Source organism: Chlorella variabilis (assembly GCF_000147415.1).
Source record: "Chlorella variabilis unplaced genomic scaffold CHLNCscaffold_8, whole genome shotgun sequence".
Classification (NCBI taxonomy): Eukaryota; Viridiplantae; Chlorophyta; class Trebouxiophyceae; order Chlorellales; family Chlorellaceae; genus Chlorella; species Chlorella variabilis.
The window spans coordinates 1,513,362-1,532,170 of record NW_005435080.1 but is presented as its reverse complement, the minus strand read 5'-3'; the positions used below and the strand labels follow the sequence as shown (position 1 = coordinate 1,532,170).

At 68.0% G+C, this 18,809-nt stretch overlaps 5 protein-coding genes across 5 annotated transcripts in view; 3 read left to right on the top strand and 2 right to left on the bottom strand.

The window, feature by feature from the left end:
• Positions 1 to 787, top strand: CHLNCDRAFT_17736 (hypothetical protein; the record flags this gene model as incomplete). The annotated part of the gene is made up of 3 exons (XM_005848493.1): positions 1 to 102; positions 314 to 409; positions 593 to 787. Coding segments are annotated over 3 exons (393 nt in total), but the record flags the coding sequence as incomplete, so codon positions are not given.
• A 3,508-nt stretch (positions 788 to 4,295) lies between these two features.
• On the bottom strand, positions 4,296 to 8,410 carry CHLNCDRAFT_145099 (hypothetical protein; the record flags this gene model as incomplete). Its single annotated transcript, XM_005848298.1, has 7 exons — positions 4,296 to 4,421; positions 4,546 to 5,740; positions 5,911 to 6,567; positions 6,735 to 7,537; positions 7,690 to 7,861; positions 8,130 to 8,209; positions 8,402 to 8,410. 7 exons carry the CDS (start codon positions 8,408 to 8,410, stop codon positions 4,296 to 4,298), a joined length of 3,042 nt encoding a protein of 1,013 aa, XP_005848360.1.
• A 1,785-nt stretch (positions 8,411 to 10,195) lies between these two features.
• Positions 10,196 to 13,342, top strand: CHLNCDRAFT_35207 (hypothetical protein; the record flags this gene model as incomplete). Its single annotated transcript, XM_005848492.1, has 10 exons — positions 10,196 to 10,483; positions 10,743 to 10,849; positions 11,023 to 11,110; positions 11,313 to 11,426; positions 11,592 to 11,683; positions 11,839 to 11,989; positions 12,149 to 12,327; positions 12,508 to 12,651; positions 12,873 to 12,952; positions 13,089 to 13,342. The coding sequence occupies 10 exons, from the start codon at positions 10,196 to 10,198 to the stop codon at positions 13,340 to 13,342; spliced, it is 1,497 nt and encodes a 498-aa protein (XP_005848554.1).
• Positions 13,343 to 14,207: 865 nt separating this feature from the next.
• Positions 14,208 to 17,624, top strand: CHLNCDRAFT_57670 (hypothetical protein; the record flags this gene model as incomplete). The annotated part of the gene is made up of 7 exons (XM_005848491.1): positions 14,208 to 14,259; positions 14,353 to 14,416; positions 15,377 to 15,439; positions 15,556 to 15,889; positions 16,076 to 16,221; positions 16,323 to 16,498; positions 16,666 to 17,624. 7 exons carry the CDS (start codon positions 14,208 to 14,210, stop codon positions 17,145 to 17,147), a joined length of 1,317 nt encoding a protein of 438 aa, XP_005848553.1. The 3' UTR covers positions 17,148 to 17,624.
• Positions 17,625 to 18,161: 537 nt separating this feature from the next.
• Positions 18,162 to 18,809, bottom strand: part of CHLNCDRAFT_59660 (hypothetical protein) — a 3,665-nt gene continuing 3,017 nt past the window's right edge. Inside the window, exons 9-10 of the mRNA XM_005848297.1 lie at positions 18,581 to 18,748; positions 18,162 to 18,360 (exon numbers count right to left, since the gene is read on the bottom strand). Of these exons, the coding sequence (XP_005848359.1) occupies positions 18,209 to 18,360; positions 18,581 to 18,748 (320 nt within the window). The 3' untranslated portion in view covers positions 18,162 to 18,208. The remainder of the gene's footprint in view (positions 18,361 to 18,580; positions 18,749 to 18,809) is intronic.

Here is an 18,809-nt window from a genome sequence, read left to right as displayed (position 1 = left end):
CAGCTGCACGAGAAGCAGATCAGCGACATGCAGATGTCGGCGGACGGCACGCACCTCATCACCGCATCCACAGATCGCACCGCAAAGCTGGTGGACACGCAGGTGGGGGCCGGTGACGGGCGTGGCCACAGCGCCCAGGGGAGGGTTGCTGCGGGTGGCACCCCGGACGCTACGCCGGGCTGGCGTGTGCCTGGGCCTGGCTGGCTGGCTGTGGTGTGGATGGCCATGGCTGCCTGTGGTGCTGAGTGCTGCGCTCAACCCCTCCCCTCCCCTTCCACCCCCTCCCGCACCCCCCCACCCCTATTGCGCGCAGACGTTTGAGGTGCTCAAGGAGTACAAGAGCGCGGCGCCCATCAACAGCGCGGCGCTGTCACCCATCTTTGACCACGTGCTCATCGGGGGAGGGCAGGTGGGCTGGGGGGTGTGCTAGGGGTCGGTCGGTCGGGAGGTCCGAAGCGCAGGCCGCTACCTCATGGCAGCAGCATCCTTCTTCAGCGGCGGCGCGCATGGGCAGGCGCGCCCGTGCAGCCGCGCCTCGGCCCTCACTCGCCGGCCGCCCCTCCCGCCGCCCGCGCCGCGCCTGCCACCGCAGGACGCCGCGGCGGTGACCACCACCGCGGCCAAGGCGGGCTACTTTGAGGCCCGCTTCTTCCACAAGGTCTTCTGCGAGGAGTTTGCCAACGCGCGCGGCCACTTCTCCCCCATCAACTCTGTGGCCTTCAGCCCAGACGGCACCGCCTTTGTGACGGGCGCGGAGGAGGGCAACGTGCGGCTGCACCACTTTGATGCGGGTGCGTGGCCGCGCCCGCGCCGCCGCTGCGGCTGCCGCTCCAGGTTGCGGCAGCTGGGGAGTGCGGGGCGGGCGGCAACATTTCGGCCCTGCCCGGCCTCCCTCATTGTGACATGCTTGCCTCTCCCCTTGCCTGTGCAGACTACTTCACGACAAACTGGGACAGGGTCTGAATCCAGCGGACGCGGGCTTGTAGCAACAGCTGCCGGCACGCGGAGAGCGGCAGCGGCCTTGCATGCCAAGCCAGCCTCGCGCCTCCGACCCGTTGCTCGATTCTTCGCACCGCCAACGCATGCCACCTTTCATGTTTGTTTTTTCCAGTTCTGCTTACACGCTTTGCTCGCTTGTCACATTGCTTCTGCCTGCCTGCCGGTGCTTGGGCCCGGCGGGGCGCATCAGCGGCGCTGCCCTGCGTGCACCTCCAGCTTCCGCTGCCAGTCGGCAATCTTCTTGCTCACCTCTGCACATGCGTTCTTCACCCGCATGTAATCCAGAATGGTTGCAACGCTGCCGGGTGCCTCCTCTTCAGCATCCCCTCCAGCAGGGGCGGCGGTAACCCCGGCATCATCCCCTGGTGTCGCCGCCGGCGGGGCCTGGCCCTTGCCCTGGCCCTGCAGCCGCTGGCACTCCCGCTCCAGCTCTCCGCACTCTCGCCGCACCTTGGCGGCACCCGCCAGCAGCTGCGCCGCCTGGCCCTCGCGCACCTCGATCTGGCGCTGCAGCTGCGCCGCTGCCGCCGCCGCCGCCACCAGCAGGCTGCGCTGGTCGGCCAGGTGCTGCTGCGCGCGAGCCACCTGGGCCTTGAGGGCGATGGCACCCGCGCTGGCCGCCGCAACCTCTGCCTCCGCCTGCGCCCGCTCGATGCGCAGCTGCTCAAAGTCGACCTTGCGCAGCGTGGGGCCGCCCGCCGCCGCCTTTGCCGCAAGCTGGCCCTCCACCCGGCCCAGCTGGCTCTGCAAGGGGCGCAGGCACCGCCTCGCCAGCGTGAGATGAGCATGGACACATGGCCTGGCACCAGCAGCACAAGGCACGACGTCAGTGCACACGGGACCCAACCTCTTCCACCGCCCGCATGCGCTCACCTGGAGCATGGCATTGCGTGCTTGCAGGCGTGTTGCTGCCGCCTCGTGCCGTGCCAGAATGCCCTCCAGGAACTCCTCCAGCCGCGGCCCAGCCAGCTCAGCCTTGGCCAGCTGCGTAGCTGTGGGCAGGGCCAGCGCAGGGTCAGGCACAGGGGCGGGTGGTGCCAGGCCCACCACCGTCGGCTCGCCCTGCGGGTCTGCGCTGCTGCTGCAGCTTGCTGTGGCCTGCTCTGCGCCGGCGTCGGGTGTCAGCACCGGCAGGGGCGCGCTGGCTCGGTCTGCCGTCAGCCCCAGAAGGCCCAGCAGCGCGGCCACGTCCCTGCTCGTCTCCGCCGCCTGCTGCTGGCGGCAGTCGGTGATGGCTGCCAGCGTGCAGGCCAGCTCCAGCTCGCTGTCTTTCTGCATCTGCTCGATCTCCCGACGCGTGGTGTTGCCCTCCACAGCGCAGAGTTCCAGCTTTTCGGCCAGCAGCAGCGGGTCGCGCCAGTCGTCGGTGGCGGCGGCATCTCCATCGGTGGAGACAGCTGCGTTGCGGGCAGCCAGGAAATTGCGCAGGAACTCATTCTCCAGCTCCAGAAAGGACACCTGCTCCTCCAGGTCGACCGTCTCGGCCATCAACATTGACCGAATCCTGCTGACAGCACACGTAGTGGGTCTGAGAGAGCTTCCGGTCGTCTCAGGAAGCACTGCTGGCATAAACACGGGCGGAATGGGGCCGGTTTTGACTTGGTCGTGCCACGGCACTACACCTGTTCCGCAACCCTCAACCGTTTTATGGCATTTGGTCACATTCAATTGGGCATCCGTGCACTGCTCTTCATTGGGTCGCTGCCCTGTGTGCTTGCTGCGACATGGCATCAGACGGAATCGAGGAGACGAATGAAGGCGCTCACGAGCCTGCAGCAGCCGAGGATGGCAAGCTGGCGCGTCTGCGGGCGCTGGCGGAGCAGGAGATGCGGCGTCGGTTGCCCGCCGATGCCGGCGGGGGCCCGCCTCCCAAGCGGCACAAGGCCGGCGGTGGCATTGCTGGCAGCGCAGAAGCTGCCGCTGTAAGGCGGTATGACTATGGAGCAGTACAAGAGCTGGCTAGTGGCGTCGCTGGCTTCTTGCTGACCTGCGCTTTGCAAAGGTGCGTGAGCTGCCACGCTGCCCTGGCTGCGCTGCCCTTCGATCGCGGTAGCAGAAGCTGACCGCTGGGTAACCTTGCGTGTTGCAGGGAGAACTCGGCACGCAAGGAGGTGGGGCCCCTGCTGATCCACTACCTGCAGCAGTGTACCGAGTCTGGAGGCGGCGGGCAGGCTGGGAGTGCAGCGGCCGGCGGAAGCCTGGCTGCCATCAAGATCGCTTGCCGTGGCGTGGTAGCCCTCAAGCTTGCCGCCCACGATGCAGCAGAAGGAGGCAGCGCCAGCAGCAGCGATGCAGCAGCAGCAGCACTAGTGCGGCAGGTGGCCGCAGCTCTGCTGGCAGATATTGACAGCGGCGAGCAGCAGCGCCTGCAACACGTGCAGCGCATCATCCCCATCCAGACCACCTGCCAGCTGGAGCGCGGTGCGCTGCAGGCTGCAGGCGCGCGGCTGTCGGCGGTGGTGGCGGCTGGCTGGCTGCCCGCAGCACAGCTGGGCAATGCAGGTGCTGGGGAAGGGCAGCACCAGGCGGCGATAGTGGCTGGGGACAGCACCCCCTGCAGCCAGCAGCGCTCCATCAAATTCGGCATTGCTGTGAAGCATCGGCAGCTCCCAGAGGTTGCTGGCGCGAAGCTGGCAACGCCACCAGGAGCGGCAGCAGGACCCTCCCAGCCAGCAGCAGTAGGTGACAAGCCCGCAGCGCCAAGCACAAGCAATGGCGACGTGGCTGGCAGCGCTGCTGCAAGCACTGAGCCACCGGCAATGGACCGCGGCGCCATCATCGCCTCTCTGGCCAGCGGCTTCGAGGCGGCGCTACGGGAGGAGCACGACCTGCAGGCGGCGGTGGATCTGAAGGCGCCAGACGTGGTGCTGGTTGTGGAGGTGCTGCCAGCTGGTGGCGCCCTCTACGCAGCGCTGTGTGCCCTGCCACAAGCGCTCTGCGTGCTCAAGCCCAAGCTGCACATCCGGCCAGTCGGGAAGATGCATTGAGCAGCAAGATGCATTGAGCGGGGTGTCGGTTGCTGCCTTTAGAACCAACCCCATGTGACCATTGGATGCGCGAGCCTTGGGATAGCGCGGCATGCGCGTTACAGCAAGGGATGTGTGCCAAGATTTATTCCAAGCAATCGTAAGTATTTGGTGAAGAGAGAGTTTTGGAAAAGAAATTGCAGATAAGAGCTGCGTTCAAAAACAGGGCGGCAGTGTGGAAGAGAGGGGAATAAATGTTCCCGGCAGCGTGGAGAGAGCAAAGGGGAAGCAGGGTCCCGGGTGTACATGCAGGAAGGGTGGCCTGCAGAATCAGCGCCGGCTGGTGGGCAGGCTCTTGGTGTTGTCCCAGCACAGCTTCTGGCCCGTCTTGCGGGCGGTCCACAGGCCGGTGCCGCACTTGCTGCACTTGCTCTGGCCGGCGCTGCCCGAGAACGACTGCAGCACAACGGGCAAGGGAAGGGACACTGAGGGGGAGGCACATGGAGCAGTGGTTGCCAGGGCAGACAAGGGCAGCGACCAAAGACATAGGAAAGCGGCCCATGATAGTGCAGCCACTCACGTTGATGGGGCAGGCGGCGCAGTCGTTGGGTGTGATGGAGGAGAACTTGACGCCAAACTTGCCGGCGGGGCAGGGGGTGGGGGTGACCATCTTGGTGGCCTGGCAGTAGCTGCCGGCGGGGCAGGGCTTGCAGGCGCGCTGGCCCTCGTTGTCCTGGTAGGTGCCCTTGGCGCACTCCTTGCACCACGGCTGCTTCATGTCGGCGTAGAAGCCGCGCGCGCACTTGGTGGGAGCCACGGAGCCGGCGGGGCACTGGTAGCCTGGGGGGCAAGGCTTGCAAGCGCCCTGGCCCTCCTCGTCCTGGTAGGTGCCGCCCTCGCAGGGGATGAAGCCGTCGTTGCCGGTGCCGGGGGCGTAGTTGCCCTTGGGGGCGGGCAGGCAGGCCTCCAGCTCGGTGCTGCCGGTCATCTCGGTGTAGGTGCCCACGGGGCAGTCCTTGCAGTCCAGCTGGCCGGCCTCGTCCTGGTAGGTGCCGGGGCCGCAGATGTCGCAGGCGCTGTTGCCCTCGTCGGGCACGGCGTAGCCCTTGGGGCACTTCTTGCAGGCGCCGGAGAAGCCCTGCTTGTCGGCGTACTCGCCCGCGGCGCAGGCGGTGCAGTTGAGGTCCGAGGTGGTCAGCAGGGTGGAGCCGGGGATGCAGGCCGTGCAGGCGGCGGCGCCAGACGCCAGCTTGGTCTCGCGGCCCTTGGGGCACAGGGTGCAGGTGTTGGCGGCGTACATGGAGGGGCGGAAGCGGCGGGCGCCGCACTTGGTGCAGCTGCTGGCGCCGGTGCCGTCGGCCGCGGCGCCGCCGGTGGCATCGGTGATCTGGCCGGCGGGGCAGGCCTTGCACGCCTTCTGGCCGGGGTTGGCGGCAAAGTAGGCCTTGGCGCAGGGGGTGCACAGGGCGGTGTTGGGGGTGGCGGAGAACTTGCCGGCGGGGCACTGGGTGCACACGGAGGCGCCCTCCTGGGTGGAGCCCGTCTCGTAGCCGGCGGGGCAGGAGCGGCACTTGTTGTCGGTGGCGCCGGTGGGCTTGAAGGTGCCGACCTTGCACAGGTTGCAGCTGGATGCACCCTTGCCGTTCACGTTGATGGTGAACTGGCCGGGGCCGCAGTCGGTGCAGCTGGGGTTGGAGGCAGCGTTGGAGTAGAAGCCGGCGGGGCACTCGTTGCAGGTGTGGGAGCCGTCGCCCTTGGCAAAGGTGCCGGGGCCGCTGCGGCAGGGAAGGGAGCAGGGCAAGGTGCTCAGCAGGGGTGCAGCAAATGAGGGACGATTCACAGGCAGGCAGGAAGTGGCAGGGGCAGGGCTGGCACAGCACAGCACAGCACAGCGAGTCCTGCTGCTGCTGCCACCACACCACACCAGACCAGCAACACCACTCACCAGGGGGAGCAGGAGGTGGAGCCCTCAACAGAGGTGGCGTAGCCCTCAGCGCACAGGGTGCACACAGCGGCGTTGGCGGCGGACCAGCTGCCGGGGGGGCACTTGGTGCAGGCGGTGCCGTCGCCGCCGTTGGCGGAGCGGAAGGTGCCGGCGGGGCAGGCCTGGCACACGGTGCCGGACACGTTGTTGAAGGTGCCCTGGGGGCACAGCTCGCAGGCGGTCTTGCCGGCGTTGTTGGTGGTGCCGGGGGCGCACTCCTGGCACTTGGCGGCGCCCTTCTGGCTGGAGGAGTAGTTGGGGCAGGCCACGCACTGGGAGACGTCGTCGGCGCCAATCAGCTCGTTGAACTTGCCGGAGTCGCAGGCGGTGGCGGCGCCGCTGGCGCACTGGTAGCCGGCGTCGCAGGGGGCGCACTGCTTCTTCACAAAGGTGGTCACGCTGGGGCCGTTCTGGGGGTGGGCCTCGCCGCTGGTGCCGGCGGGGCAGGTGGCGGAGCCGGTGGTGTCAAAGGGCAGCAGGGTGAGGCCGCTGTCGGTGCAGGAGGTGGCGCCGTCGGTGACGGCCAGGGAGGGGGTGCCGGAGAAGGTGATGGCAATGCCAACGCCGCCAACCTTGTCCGCAGCGCGGGCAGAGATGGTGTCGAGGGTCTGGTAGGCACTGCAGCAGGAGGCGGAGCGAGGAGGAAGGGGCATGTGAGCAAGCAGGTGTGGGGGGCAGGCCAGCAGGCAGTATGCAAGCAGGTGTGGGGCAGGCCAGCAGGCAGCAGCAGGCAGCAGCAGGCAGCAGCAGGCAGCAGCAGGCACAGCCATGCCAGGCCCACTCACCCATCGATCACGGCCAGGTCGTCGGCAACGGAGCACTTGCTGTCGCCCAGCACAAACACGCGCACTTCGCAGGTCACGTCAGTCTCAATGGCCAGGGTGCGGCCGTCCAGGCTGTCGCACTTGTTGGCGCCGGTGTTGAAGGGGTGGGCCAGGGAGCAGGCCTCCAGGGTGCTGGTGGAGGGCAGGGTGACGATGCGGTAGCCGGGCTTGGGCTGCTCCTCGGGCAGGTCGCCGTTGAAGCCGGCCACGCCGTCAATCTCGCCAGCAACCACCTTGGGCATGCCGTAGTAGCAGGCCAGGCAGCCGGTGGAGCCGGTGAAGTGGGCGTAGGAGTTCTCGGGGCAGGGCTCGCAGATGGAGCCGCCGGCGGTGGAGCGGTAGGTGTCGACGTCGCAGGTGGTGCAGGCGGTGGAGCCGGGCAGGGTGGCGAAGGAGCCGGCGCTGCAGGTGGCCTTGGCGCCGGCAGTGCACTGGGCGCCGGCGGGGCAGATGGCGCACACGGCACCGTCGTCGTAGCGGCCGTCAGCGCAGGTGGCGCTGTTGTCGCAGGCGGTGTTGGCGGCGGCGCAGAGGTCGGTGGAGGCGAGGTTGGGCCAGGAGAAGGCGCCCTTCACGGCAAAGGTGAGGGTGCCCTGCACGCCGCCCACGGTGGTGTCCACGGTGACACCCTTGAAGGCGGTCTGGAAGGTGGAGGCGCGCACAAAGGTGGCGGCAAAGGTGGCGTTCTTCAGGGCGCGGGCCAGGGCCGTGCTGATGTCGTTGTTCACCACAACGCCGCCCTTCAGGGGGCTGGTGGGGCAGGTCTGCGGCATGGGAGGGGAGGGAGGGGGGCGAAGGTCATGAGGGGTGTGTATGATGCGTTCAGTAAAGAGTGGGGAGGGCTGCACGTCTTGCTGCAAGCATGTCCACACGGCCAGCCAGCCTGCCCACCAAACACAGCCTGCCAGCCACCCACCGTGTTCTTGTACTTAAGGTCGGCAGCAAAGGCGGCGGGGGTGACGGTGAGGGCGCAGTCGTTGCCAACGGCCACGGTGAACTGGGAGTAGCAGACGGCATAGGGGTCGTTCAGACGGGTGGAGCCGGTCAGCACCAGCTCGCCAGACTTGCCCTTGAAGGAGGCATCGCAGCTGCGGCAGGGCGGGAGGGGCGGCAAGGAGAGGAGGGGGTCAGACCACTGGCGTGCCACGACGACGACCAGCCACCAGGGATGGCAGTGCTGCAGCGTGGCGCAAAGCAGGGCCGCCAGGCACGGGCCAATACAGGGCTGACGCAGGCTGTGACCACTGCGGCGGCGGCGGCGGCGACAGATGCAAGGGACACATCCCGGCGGTGGGCCTTGCCAGCGTTGGCCTGGCGGCCACGACCCGCTGCCGATTGCGCCCATCGAATTCTCACCTCTGGGCGGAGGCGGGGTGGGCGAGGAAGAGGCCGAGGGCAAGCAGCTGCAGGGCCACCAGGCCCTTGCGCTGGAAGGGCTGCATGGTGGTGGCAGGGAGATGCCCTGTTTGTGGTGTGTGGTGTGAAGATGAGAAAGAGTGGTTGGACGGGTGCAGCGCCGGCTTTTGTAGGCCGGGCTTGTGACCGTCACAGAAGGCAAGTAATGCGGGTTGCCAGCTCGACACCGACCCGGGGGTTGTCGGGTCAAACGCCGCAAATGCATGCCCTACCCGCGTCATTTTGCTTCTTCGGCCACGTATATGAGTTTACGGCCGGTGGAGAGTGGCATACCCGCTCACGGAGCCCCTGACCCAAGGGTCGCTTCCGGCGCAGGGGCAAAGCCCCCCTTGCAACCCCTGATGTCATGCGCCAGGCAGACCCTAGCCACTTCCCAACATTCCCCGCACGTGATGCGTCCATTCCCCTCTGTGTCCCTGAGACATTTTAGATTGAGCAGAGCAGCGTTCAGGAATCCACGAGCGCCCCCAGGGCATGCGTCAAGGCCCCGCCTGTCTTGGTTACCGCCGCCAAACCCCTTGCAGCAGCACCGCCGCTGCCTGTGCATAGCCGCCAGCAGCGGGCACCACTGGTCACACATACAGTGTACCAGTCACACGCAGCAGCACATAATGATGCGCCTGATGTCCTCTCAACCCCACTCACCGATGCTGCCATCCCCGGCCCTCCTCCAGCCGAGCTGTGCCATGTCGTCGGCAGCCCAGGGTCCGAAAGCGGCCAGACTGCCATGCCAGCATCCTGCCCGGTTTCATGACCTGCTCTGCGTGGCTGTGAGATCGCAGAAAGCATTGAGACGAGATATGCACGTTTTTGAGAGGAAGGCAAGGGGGGTAGCTCCCTGCGGCAAGCTGCCGCCTTGCAAGCGCCGCCGCATTGCCCCTGCCACCACTGCCATGCGTGGAGTGCCGACCAGTTCGTGAATGTACGTAGCTCGTCATAAATAGGAGAGCATCAGTTCCACGGAAACAGGTTCAAAAATCGGCCGCATGTGTATCGCTGATCCGGGAGCGGCAGGCGAAGGCGGCGTGGTGCCATGGTGGCAGGGTGAAATGTTGTGTTGTTTCTATCTTATCTCTTTTTCGTTTGCTTGCCTTTGCTGATCAAAGGCCTCCAAGTGCGAGCCGCCCTAGAGCAGAGCTGCGCAGCATTCCGCAGAGCTGGCCGGATGAGCGGGCGAAACAACAAGTATTGGGATGAGGACGATTTGGACGATAAGGATGATTGGGACGACGACGAGTACTTCGACGATGCTCCGCCTCAGCCAGCCAAGGTGTGTGCGGCATCCCGGCCCCTGGCACAAGCTACAGTAACAAACAAAGAGGCGATGAAGGGATGGTGGCAGTGCGGGTTTGCATCCAGGCCTGTGAGTGAGCCGCCGTCTCCACCACGCTAGTGCCGCCCCGCCTGCTTGCGCTACAGCCCGCCTCCGCCAAGCCAGCACCACCCAACCCGGCGGCAAAACCAGCCGCCCTAGCAGGTGCCTCTGCGCTGGCGCGTGCGCTGGTGGACCCGCCGCCCAAACGCCCCGACGGCAGGCAGCAGCGGGGCGGTAGGCAGCCTGCCGCCGCGGCTTGCTTGCGCCCTGCGCAACACTGCTGGCCGCCCGAGACTCGCTGGCGCATACCCCTTCCCATGCCGGGAATACCGTGAGGCCTTGCCCCGCCTTCCCCACCCCGCCAGCCAAGGCGTTGCCCCAGGCGGCCCAGTTCAAGCAGCAGGCGCACCAGTGGGTACCAGAGGCTGCTGGGCACGGCCCTGCCGCCGCCGCTGGAGCGGCAGGAGGGGAGGTGCAGCCGTTTGCGTTCGACCGGCCCTCGCCTGATGACATTGTGCTGGCGGCGCAGCAGGGCAAGGGCACGCCGTCGGCAGCAGCAGCAGGGGCGGCAGCGGGCGGCGGCAGCAGCCGCCTGGCGTCGCAGGCGGCCAAGCCCCACCGACCCCTCAAGCACCAGCCGCAGCCGCAGCAGCATGGAGCGGCGGATGCCGCCGCAGGGCTGGCCGGCGGCATGCAGGGCCTGTCGGTTGGCGAGGGGGAGCGGCAGCAGGACGGCACTGCAGCAGCAGCGGCAGCGGCGCCGTCGCCACCGCGGCGGCCCCTCAGCGACTACCGCCCAGAGGGCGAGCTGGCGGCGGCGTGCGCCTCGGCTGCCGCGGCGGAGGGGGCCGGGGGCGGCGCCAGGCCGCGGCTGCACCTGGTTGTGCTGGGTCACGTGGATGCGGGGAAGAGCACGCTGATGGGGCGCATGCTGTTCGAGCTGGGCCTGGTGCCCGACAAGGCGGTGCACAAGACGCAGGTGAGGCGCGCAGCGTGTGGTGTGTGTTACTCTGTGTGTGTGTGTGTGTGTGTGTGTGTACACGTGTGGTGGTGGTGTGGATGGCTGACAGGGCCTCAGCCTGGGTGCGCCGGGCGCGCAGGCAAAGGCAGCTGCGAGCCGGCAGCAGGCGCAGGGGGCCGCTGCTGCTGCTGCCGCCGCGGGCGTGGCTGCCCCTTGGATGGTTGCCTGCCCCCCCATCGTCTGTGCGCATGCCCTCGCGGCCCCGCCGCCCCTGCAGCGGGAGGCGGCTGCCAGCGGCAAGGGCTCCTTTGCTTGGGCCTGGATGCTGGATGAGCGGCCCGAGGAGCGGGCCAGGGGCGTGACGGTGGATGTGGCGGTGACGCGGTGGGTGCAGCGTGGCTGCTGCTGCGCCGGGCGCAACGCTCGCCCGCCTGTTTGAGGCATGCATGCTGGAACCCTGCGCACCGGCCAGCACCGCCGCCGCCTGCCCACGTGCTCGCGGTGCCTGCCTCCCCTGGGGCCCAAGGGCTGCCCCCCGCCGCCGCCCCGCGCCGCAGGTTTGAGACGCCGGGGCGCAATGTGACGCTGCTGGATGCGCCCGGCCACCGAGACTTTGTGCCCAACATGATTGCAGGGGCGGCACAGGTGGGGCGGGGAGCAGCGGGCGCTGCGGGGGTCGGGGAAGCTAGCTAAGGAGGGATGGGAGGGGCCAGGCGGCTCCGGACACACTTGCTCTGCGCAGGGCGGCCGCAAGGGGTTGCCGCCCTGCGCATGCCGCTCCTCCAGCCTGCGGGCCTGCACACCTGGCTGGCCCAGATCCTCGCCCTGTCCCTGCCGTGGCGTGCAGGCGGATGCGGCGCTGCTGATTGTGGATGGCTCGCCGGGCAGCTTTGAGGCTGGGTTTGAGGCGGCGGCGCCGGGCAGCCCCGCAGGCGGCGGACAGACGAGGGAGCACGCTCAGGTGTGTGGGTGGGAGGGGGCGCACTCGTCCCACCCCTGCCCTGCCGCCCCACTTCACACACACACACCTCATAACTCACACCCGCGACCAGGCCTCGTGCCGTATGCACGCCTGCACACCTGCCTGCCTGCCTTGCCCATCCCGCCGCCACGCCTCCCTCCGCAGCTGGCGCGCAGCCTGGGCGTGGAGCAGGTGGCTGTGGTGGTGACCAAGCTGGACACATGCGGCTTCAGCAGGGAGCGGTTCGACCTTATACGGTGTGTGTGTGTGTGTGTGTGTGTACAGTGTTGGGGGGGAGGGTCTTGGGGGTGGTAGGTGACCTGCGGCTCGGGGCCCCGCTGCATGCACCGCGCCGTGCGGCTGATGCCGTCGCCGCCTGCCGCTGCCCGGCGCCGCCGCCTCCTCCTGGCAGGGCGCAGCTGGAGCCCTTCCTGCGGACCTGCGGCTTCCGGGAGGCCGCTGTGCAGTGGCTGCCCGCTGTGGGCCCCACCGGCGACAACCTGGTCAAGCCGGCCGCCGACCCTCGCCTGGCGGCGTGGTGGCGAGGGCCCACCCTGGCGCAGGTGCGCGGGAAGGGCCTGCTGCCGTCTTCGGGGCGCGTCGCCTCCAGCACAGGCAGGGCAGCTGGGCAGGGCTGCCGCTGCCTTGTGACGGCCCGGCCAGTGTGGCGCCCATCCATCCATCCAGCCACGGCTCCCCTCCTTTGCCCTGCCCCTGCGCAGGCCATCGACGCCTTCAGCCCCACCCACCGCCTGGTGGAGAAGCCGCTGCGGCTGCCAGTGTCGGACGTGGTGCGCGGCGGCAAGGCGGGGGTGACGGTGGGCGGCAAGCTGGAGGGCGGCGCGCTGCGCGTCGGCAGCAGGGTGGCGGTCATGCCCTCGGGGCAGCAGGCTGCCGTCAAGTGAGCGTGCGGTGGTGCTGCTGCTGGGGTGTGGGTGTGATCAGCCCCAGTACTCTAGAGCAGGAGCCAGGGGCCAGCTCTAGCCACAAACGGGGCAGCGTGGGGCAGGCAGGCCGGCACTGGTGGGCTCATGCTGCTTCCACCCTGCCCCGGTCGCCCCACCTCCCACCAACCCTGCAGGGCCCTGGAGGTGGATGGCAAGGCGGCCAGCCTGGCGCGAGCTGGCGACAGCGCCGATGTCACACTGGCCGGCATCGACACCACCGCAGTGGGCCCCGGCTCGGTGCTCTGCCACCCAGACTTTCCTGTGCCGCTGGTGGCCAAGTGAGCGGGCAGGATGGGGGGGTTATGGGGGGTTGGTCGGCAGGGGAGCAAGGGAACAAACGATTCGGGTGCTGCTGCGGCAGTCAGAGGTTGGTGCATGGGCGCAGCATGCAGCGGCTTGTCACGGCTCTTGTGCAGCAGGAGCCCTGACACGAGCTGACCTGCTGCCTCCTGAGCTTCTTGCCAGTGTCTGCCTTGCCTTGCCTGCCCCCCGGCTGCAGGTTTGAGGCGCGGGTGGTGGTGCTGGATGTGGCGGTACCCATCCTGCGGGGGCAGCAGGTCACCATACATGCACACACAGGTGGGCGCGTGGGCGGGAGCAGGACAGCATGCGGCCAGGCTCACGACAGCATGCTCCGCTGGCTTGCCGCACGCTCAGCCTGCCGCCTGCGCCGCCCACCCTCCCCTGCCCGCCCTGGCTCGGCCCCCGCCTGCAGCGCGGGAGAGCGGCCACATCAGCGGGCTGGTGTCCCTGCTCAACGGCAAGACGGGGGAGGTGCAGCGGGCGCGGCCGCGGTGCCTGCTCAAGGGCCAGTCGGCGGTGGTGGAGGTGACCCCCGCGCGCCCGCTCTGCCTCGAGTGCTACTCTGACTACCGAGCGCTGGGGCGGGTGGCGCTGCGCGACGGCGGCCGCACCATCGCGGTGGGCGTGGTCACGGGCTGCACGCCACGGGAGGCGCCTGGGCAGTGAAGGCAGGGCCCCTGGCTGCCTGGGTGTGCCAACTGTAGCATGCGGAGGGTTTGAGATCAAGATGGAAAACGGTGGTTGCGCGCAGCAGGGTGCGGATTGCACTTCCAGTCCCACTTCCCAGTAATTGAGACTTCAATCGGACTTCAATTGCTGAAGGGGTGCATCAATGCCACACCACAAATCAAGGCTCAAGAGAAGGCCAGGGCAATGGTGGCGGCGTGCATGGCGCCCAGCTTGGCGGTGCATGCACGCAGCCCCAGGCGGGGGGACTGCGTTTCATCTGCCGTCTTTCTGCACAGCATGACAGCGCGTAGGCATCCACCCACGCAGATCAAGCAGTGAGCTCCTGGGCCCCGGCTTTAGTTTCTTGACTGTTGTTAAGCTGTGGTTCATGGAGGACGCTGCCGCGAGCTCAGGCCTGTGTGTCACCGGCGCAAGCCACCGCCCGTCACCCAACCCCGTTGACACTCAAGAGATCCAAGGATAGCAGCAGCTGGGCATGGGGGACGGCTTCTGCACTGCGCCGGCTGTCCGCATCAGCCATGATTGATTGGGTGGGGCGGGGGGGGGGCCAAGATTACCGGCCAGGAAGTTGCGGCGGCGGCGCAAGCGCAGACCCAACCGCGGCATCGCGCCTCATCGATGGTGTTTGGTGTGGGTTCGCTGTTTGCACGCCCCAGTATCCCCGGTTAGACTGCTGTAGGGGAGGCAGCGCTAAATAAACGAGCGCTGCCAGCCTGTCGGCGTATCTCCGCACGTCGCCCCTTTGGTCACCCACGCGTGTCATTCTCTTCTTCTTCGCTTAATCTACGGGGGGACAGGCTCCCGCTCACAACTCGCAGCGGTGCACGACCAACTCCCCTTCATGGCGCGTCCCGCGGCCGTCCTGTGCCTGCTGCTGGCCCTCCTGGGCGCCGGTGAGCGAGCCATGGGGAAGTGTGGCACGTCCTGGAGGGCGCCTTATACTCGATTGCGCAGCGTCGCAAACCGCTCGGGCGTTCCGCTTGCAGGCTCGGTGGCCGCTGCCGCTTGGAGCGCCGAGGATGCCGAGGCGGAACCCGCATCGGCGGGCGGGTGAGTCGAGCGTGGTCAGGTTCGGTGGTGGTACTACCTACCCCCTCCACCGCTGCTGGCACAACCTCGCCCACCGCCGCCGCTGGCTCAGCCTCACCTGCCCCTGCCCTGCCCTGCCCTGCCCTCCCTCCCATCTGAGGCGCATAGGCGTAAGCTGCAGCAGCTGAAGAAGCCACCGTGAGGCGGCGGCTGCCTGCTTGTTACTTGAGGCCACCGCCGCTGCCACGTGTGTGTGGTGCCGCCGAAGAACAAGGATGTCACCAACTCTCATGCAAAAAAATGCAGGTCGCCCCGTCCTCCCAGGCCTCCGCCACGCCCGCGCCCTCCCAGACCGCCAAGGCACGCAACTAGAGTCGTGCGGAGAGCAGCACTGAACCGGCATTAATAAACCAGCACTCTGTAGTTACTGCTGCTGTTGGCATACCAATCAGTTTACTTATCTGCAATATCTTTTGTTCAAATTTTTTTTTGCAGCCCAAAACCACCTAGTCCGCGTCCGCCCAGGCCGCCTCCAAGGCCCAAGCCACCTAGGCCGCCCAGGCAAGCAATCCGCCCATCATCAGCACTGACCCATCAGCACTGACCCTGGCACCGCTCGTTTTCTGCAACGCTCGTTTTCTGCAACGCTCGTTTTTTTTGTGTACCGCTCGTTTTCTGCAGCCCAAAGCCGCCGCCAAGGCCTAAGCCACCTTCCCCTAAGCCACCTTCCCCTAAGCCACCTCCTCGTCCCAAGCCGCCGCCAAGGCCTAAGCCACCTTCCCCTCCTCCCAAGCCGCCGCCAAACCCCAACCCCCCCAGGTAAGCAACTTTTTGCGTGCAGAGAGCAGCGCAGGATACACCAGATATGTGCTGCACAGCGCTTCTTCAGCCCTGCCGTGCTGCTGACCGTGGCATGCCGCTCCTGATGGTGCACGCTTAAAGCGTGCAATTTTTCACGCACCCTTATCTCTTGTGTTGCAGTCCTCGGCCCCCCAGCCCGAAGCCTTCCCCGCCCAGCCCGCGCCCGCCGCCGCCGCCGCCCAGGTGGGCCGCCGGGCGGCCCAGCTGCTCCGCATGGGCGCCGCCGCGGCATGCCAGCCCGCCCGCTGAATGCGCCTCCCGGCCCACCACCCTCGCTCCCCTCCTTCCTTCCCACGCAGCAACGCGCGCGCATGGGGCGCCAACGGCTTTGGCCAGCTGGGCAACGGCGAGATCGGCGACTCGGCGCAGGACGTCGTCATCGTCTCCGGCTCCCTGCAATTCACCTCTGTCGTGGTGGGCGGCTACCACGTGTGCGGCCTGGAAGGCGGCGGCGCTGCGTACTGCTGGGGCAAGAACATGGATGGTCTGGTGCCCATCCTGGGCGTGGGCGAGGAGTTCAACGGAGTGGTGCCGCAGCCCTCGCCGGTGCTGGGCGGCCACACCTTTGCCGCCCTCGCCGCCGGCGTCGACTTCACACTGGGCCTGCTCGCCAACGGCTCCCTGCTGGCCTGGGTGCGCCGCTGCCGCCGCCGCCGCCGCTGCTGCTGCTGCCTGGCGAATGTGGTGGTGGTGGTGGTGGTGGTGGTGGTGAGGGGACGGGGCCAACGGCACACGCGGGCGCCGCGCCCCTGCCAGCGCCTCCCAGCCGCCTCTGAGTGTGGCCCGCCGTGGCTGCCCCCCGGGCCCGCGCCTGTGCAGGGCTCGAACAACTGTGGCCAGCTGGGCGTGGGAGACACCGACCCTCGCAGCGTGCCCACCCCCGTAGCCACCGACGCCACCTTCACTGGCGCCTCTGCCGGCAACGGCTTTGCCTGCGCCATGCGTGCCGACACCCGCACCCCCATGTGCGCCCGCCTGCGCCGCCGCCGCCCACTCCACGCGCCTTACCCCCTCCCGCCCCCCAGGATGCCTCACAGCAGTACCCTCCTCCCCGCACGCATCGCAGGTGCTGGGGCCGCGGCGACCGCGGCCAGGTTGGCGACGGCGCCGCCGTCGACCGCCTGGTCCCCACCAGCGTCAACCTCACCGATGTGCGCCCCAGCAACAAGACATTCCTCTCGCTGACCTCTGGCGATCGCCACACCTGCATGCTGCACGCCCCAACCTACGCCGTCTACTGCTGTGAGCGGCGGGCGGGGGGGAGGGAGGGGGAGGGCAGGGAGGGGAGGGTGGAGGGGGAGGCAGGCGGATGGCGGCGGGGGGGCCGGGGGGCCTGACGGGCGCCGCCTGCCGCCGCTCCCCGCCGCCGAGCCCCGCCCCCGGCCTCCCTCCTGCGCGCCGCGCTGCAGGGGGCGACAACCTCGCCCGGCAGAGCGCCCAGTTCGGGGTCAACCTGGTGCCGGTGCCGAAGCAGGCCTGGAGCGGCGACTGGCAGTGCAGCGCGCTGGCGGCCGGCTACGAGCACGGCTGCTGCCTGCAGTACAGCCGCGACTTCCCGGCGGAGGTGGGCCTGGTGCGGTGCTGGGGCAGCAACGAGTACGGCGCCCTGGGCCTGGGCACCACCTCCACCACGCCCGTCCACTTCCCAGAGGACCCGGTGGCGGGCGGCCGCACCTACTCCGCCATCTCGGCCACCAACTACGCCGGCCACACGTGCGCGCTGGAGGCCGGCACCGGCCTCGCGTACTGCTGGGGTATCAGCTTCTCGCGCCAGGTGGGCGGCGGCCTGGCAGACAGCGTCTACTCGGTGCCCACCCCCGCCGACCCACAGAACCGCACCTTTGCCGCCGTCGTCGCGGGTGGCGAGCAGACGGTGTCGCTCGTGGCCTGACGTCAGTGCGCCGCTCGCCGCCTGCAAAGGCTGAGCCCGAATGGCTGCCGTTGGGGCCTCCTGTGCGTTCACGGCCGGCAGCGGTTGTGGCAGCACCACGGGTTCTGCCACACCTCCCTCCCTGATTTTTCCACATGTTTGAACTCATACGAACAAATGCAGCAGGTTCCCAGCTGCTGCCACCTCTCAGCCAGCTGCCTATTTCGAATTGGTTGGTCTGAATTTTCCTCGTGTGCCTGGAGCTTTCTGCCGCTTTCTCGGGAGTTTTCTGCCACACAAAATCGCCCCCCTTGATTTTTCCAAATGCTTGAACTCACAATGAACAAATGCAACAGTTCCGCGCCGCCTTCCTAACTACACCCGAGCTGCCCCTTCACATACGTATGTTCATATGTTTGCATCCCCCCGCCTGTCGAGAGTTTCCTGCCGCTTTCTGCCCCCCTCGGTGCTCTGGATTTCCAATTCAACATCTGAGTCCCACCCAGCCTACCAAGCAGCATGTTCGCCTGATACATTCATCTCTTCTCTCCCTGTGTGCTGGAGCGCCGTGTGTGAGAGAGGCCCAGCGCCCCAGCCCCTGCCCAAAGGAGAAGGATTCTGCTGTTGGGACCAGGGCTCGGCAGTCACCCCGGCGCTTTCAGGAGGCACCCTGCCCTCGCACAAAGACACAACAGGCCGGCCGAAACCTTCTGAGCCCGTGCTGCCATTTTGCCACCACAACATTGTTGCAAGAGCTGCCTGATGCAAGCGGTTTGCGGAAGAGGTTGGGTGTCACGGCCTGGCATCTAGGCCGGCAGCTGACTCAGAAAGCGTCAGCTGGGGGTGTGCAGGTGGGAGAGGGGAGCGGGAAAGGGAGGGGAGGGGAAAAGACACAACAAAAAGGACAGGACGTGCCAGCTATAGGAGTAGAAGGAATTGCAGGGCCCGGGGTGGCAAGAGGCATGGCGGCAAGCGGCGGGCTGTCAGGAGGAGGGGCTGTGGGGAGCGCGCCGTGCGCCCCGACCCTGCCGCCCCCCTGCCCCACCCAGCCAGCGGCCGCGGGCCCGCGGCAGGGCGAGGCCTCAGAGCTGGTTGAACTTGGTGCGAATGGCGTCCATGACGGCGCCCAGCTCCTCCTTCACCTGCACCGGCGGGTTGGCGTACTTCCCTCCAATCCCCTCAATCTCCTTGCTGTGGTATGCCACCTTGCTCTGCGCAAACTTGAGGCCGTGCGCTGCGGGCAGGAGGGGCGGGAATGGCGGGGGCGGGTCCCAACCGGTGAGTGTGCTGGGAGCGAGGGCTGGGCACACTGAGGTGACGCACCCAAAACTGCCCAACAGCGGCCGGCCAGCCCAGCGGCCCCCTGAGCCAGCCAGTGCCGGCGCTCCCCATCCACACAACACACGCACACGCCGCGCGGCGGCGCGCCGCCACCCCCGCCCCCCACGCCGCACCCGTGGACACGACGACGGTGCGGTCGGAGGGCGCGATGACGCCGCGCTCCCGCAGCTTGGTCAGCGCGCTGAGCGCCACCCCCGTGTGCGGGCAGTTGAACATGCCCGTCAGGTCGGCGCGCGCCGCCGCATCCATCAGCTCCTCCTCGCTCGCCTCCTCCACGATGCCTGCGGGGCGCGGGGGCAGGTGGGTGGGTGGGTGGGGGTGGGGGCGAGCGGCGGCGGGCCG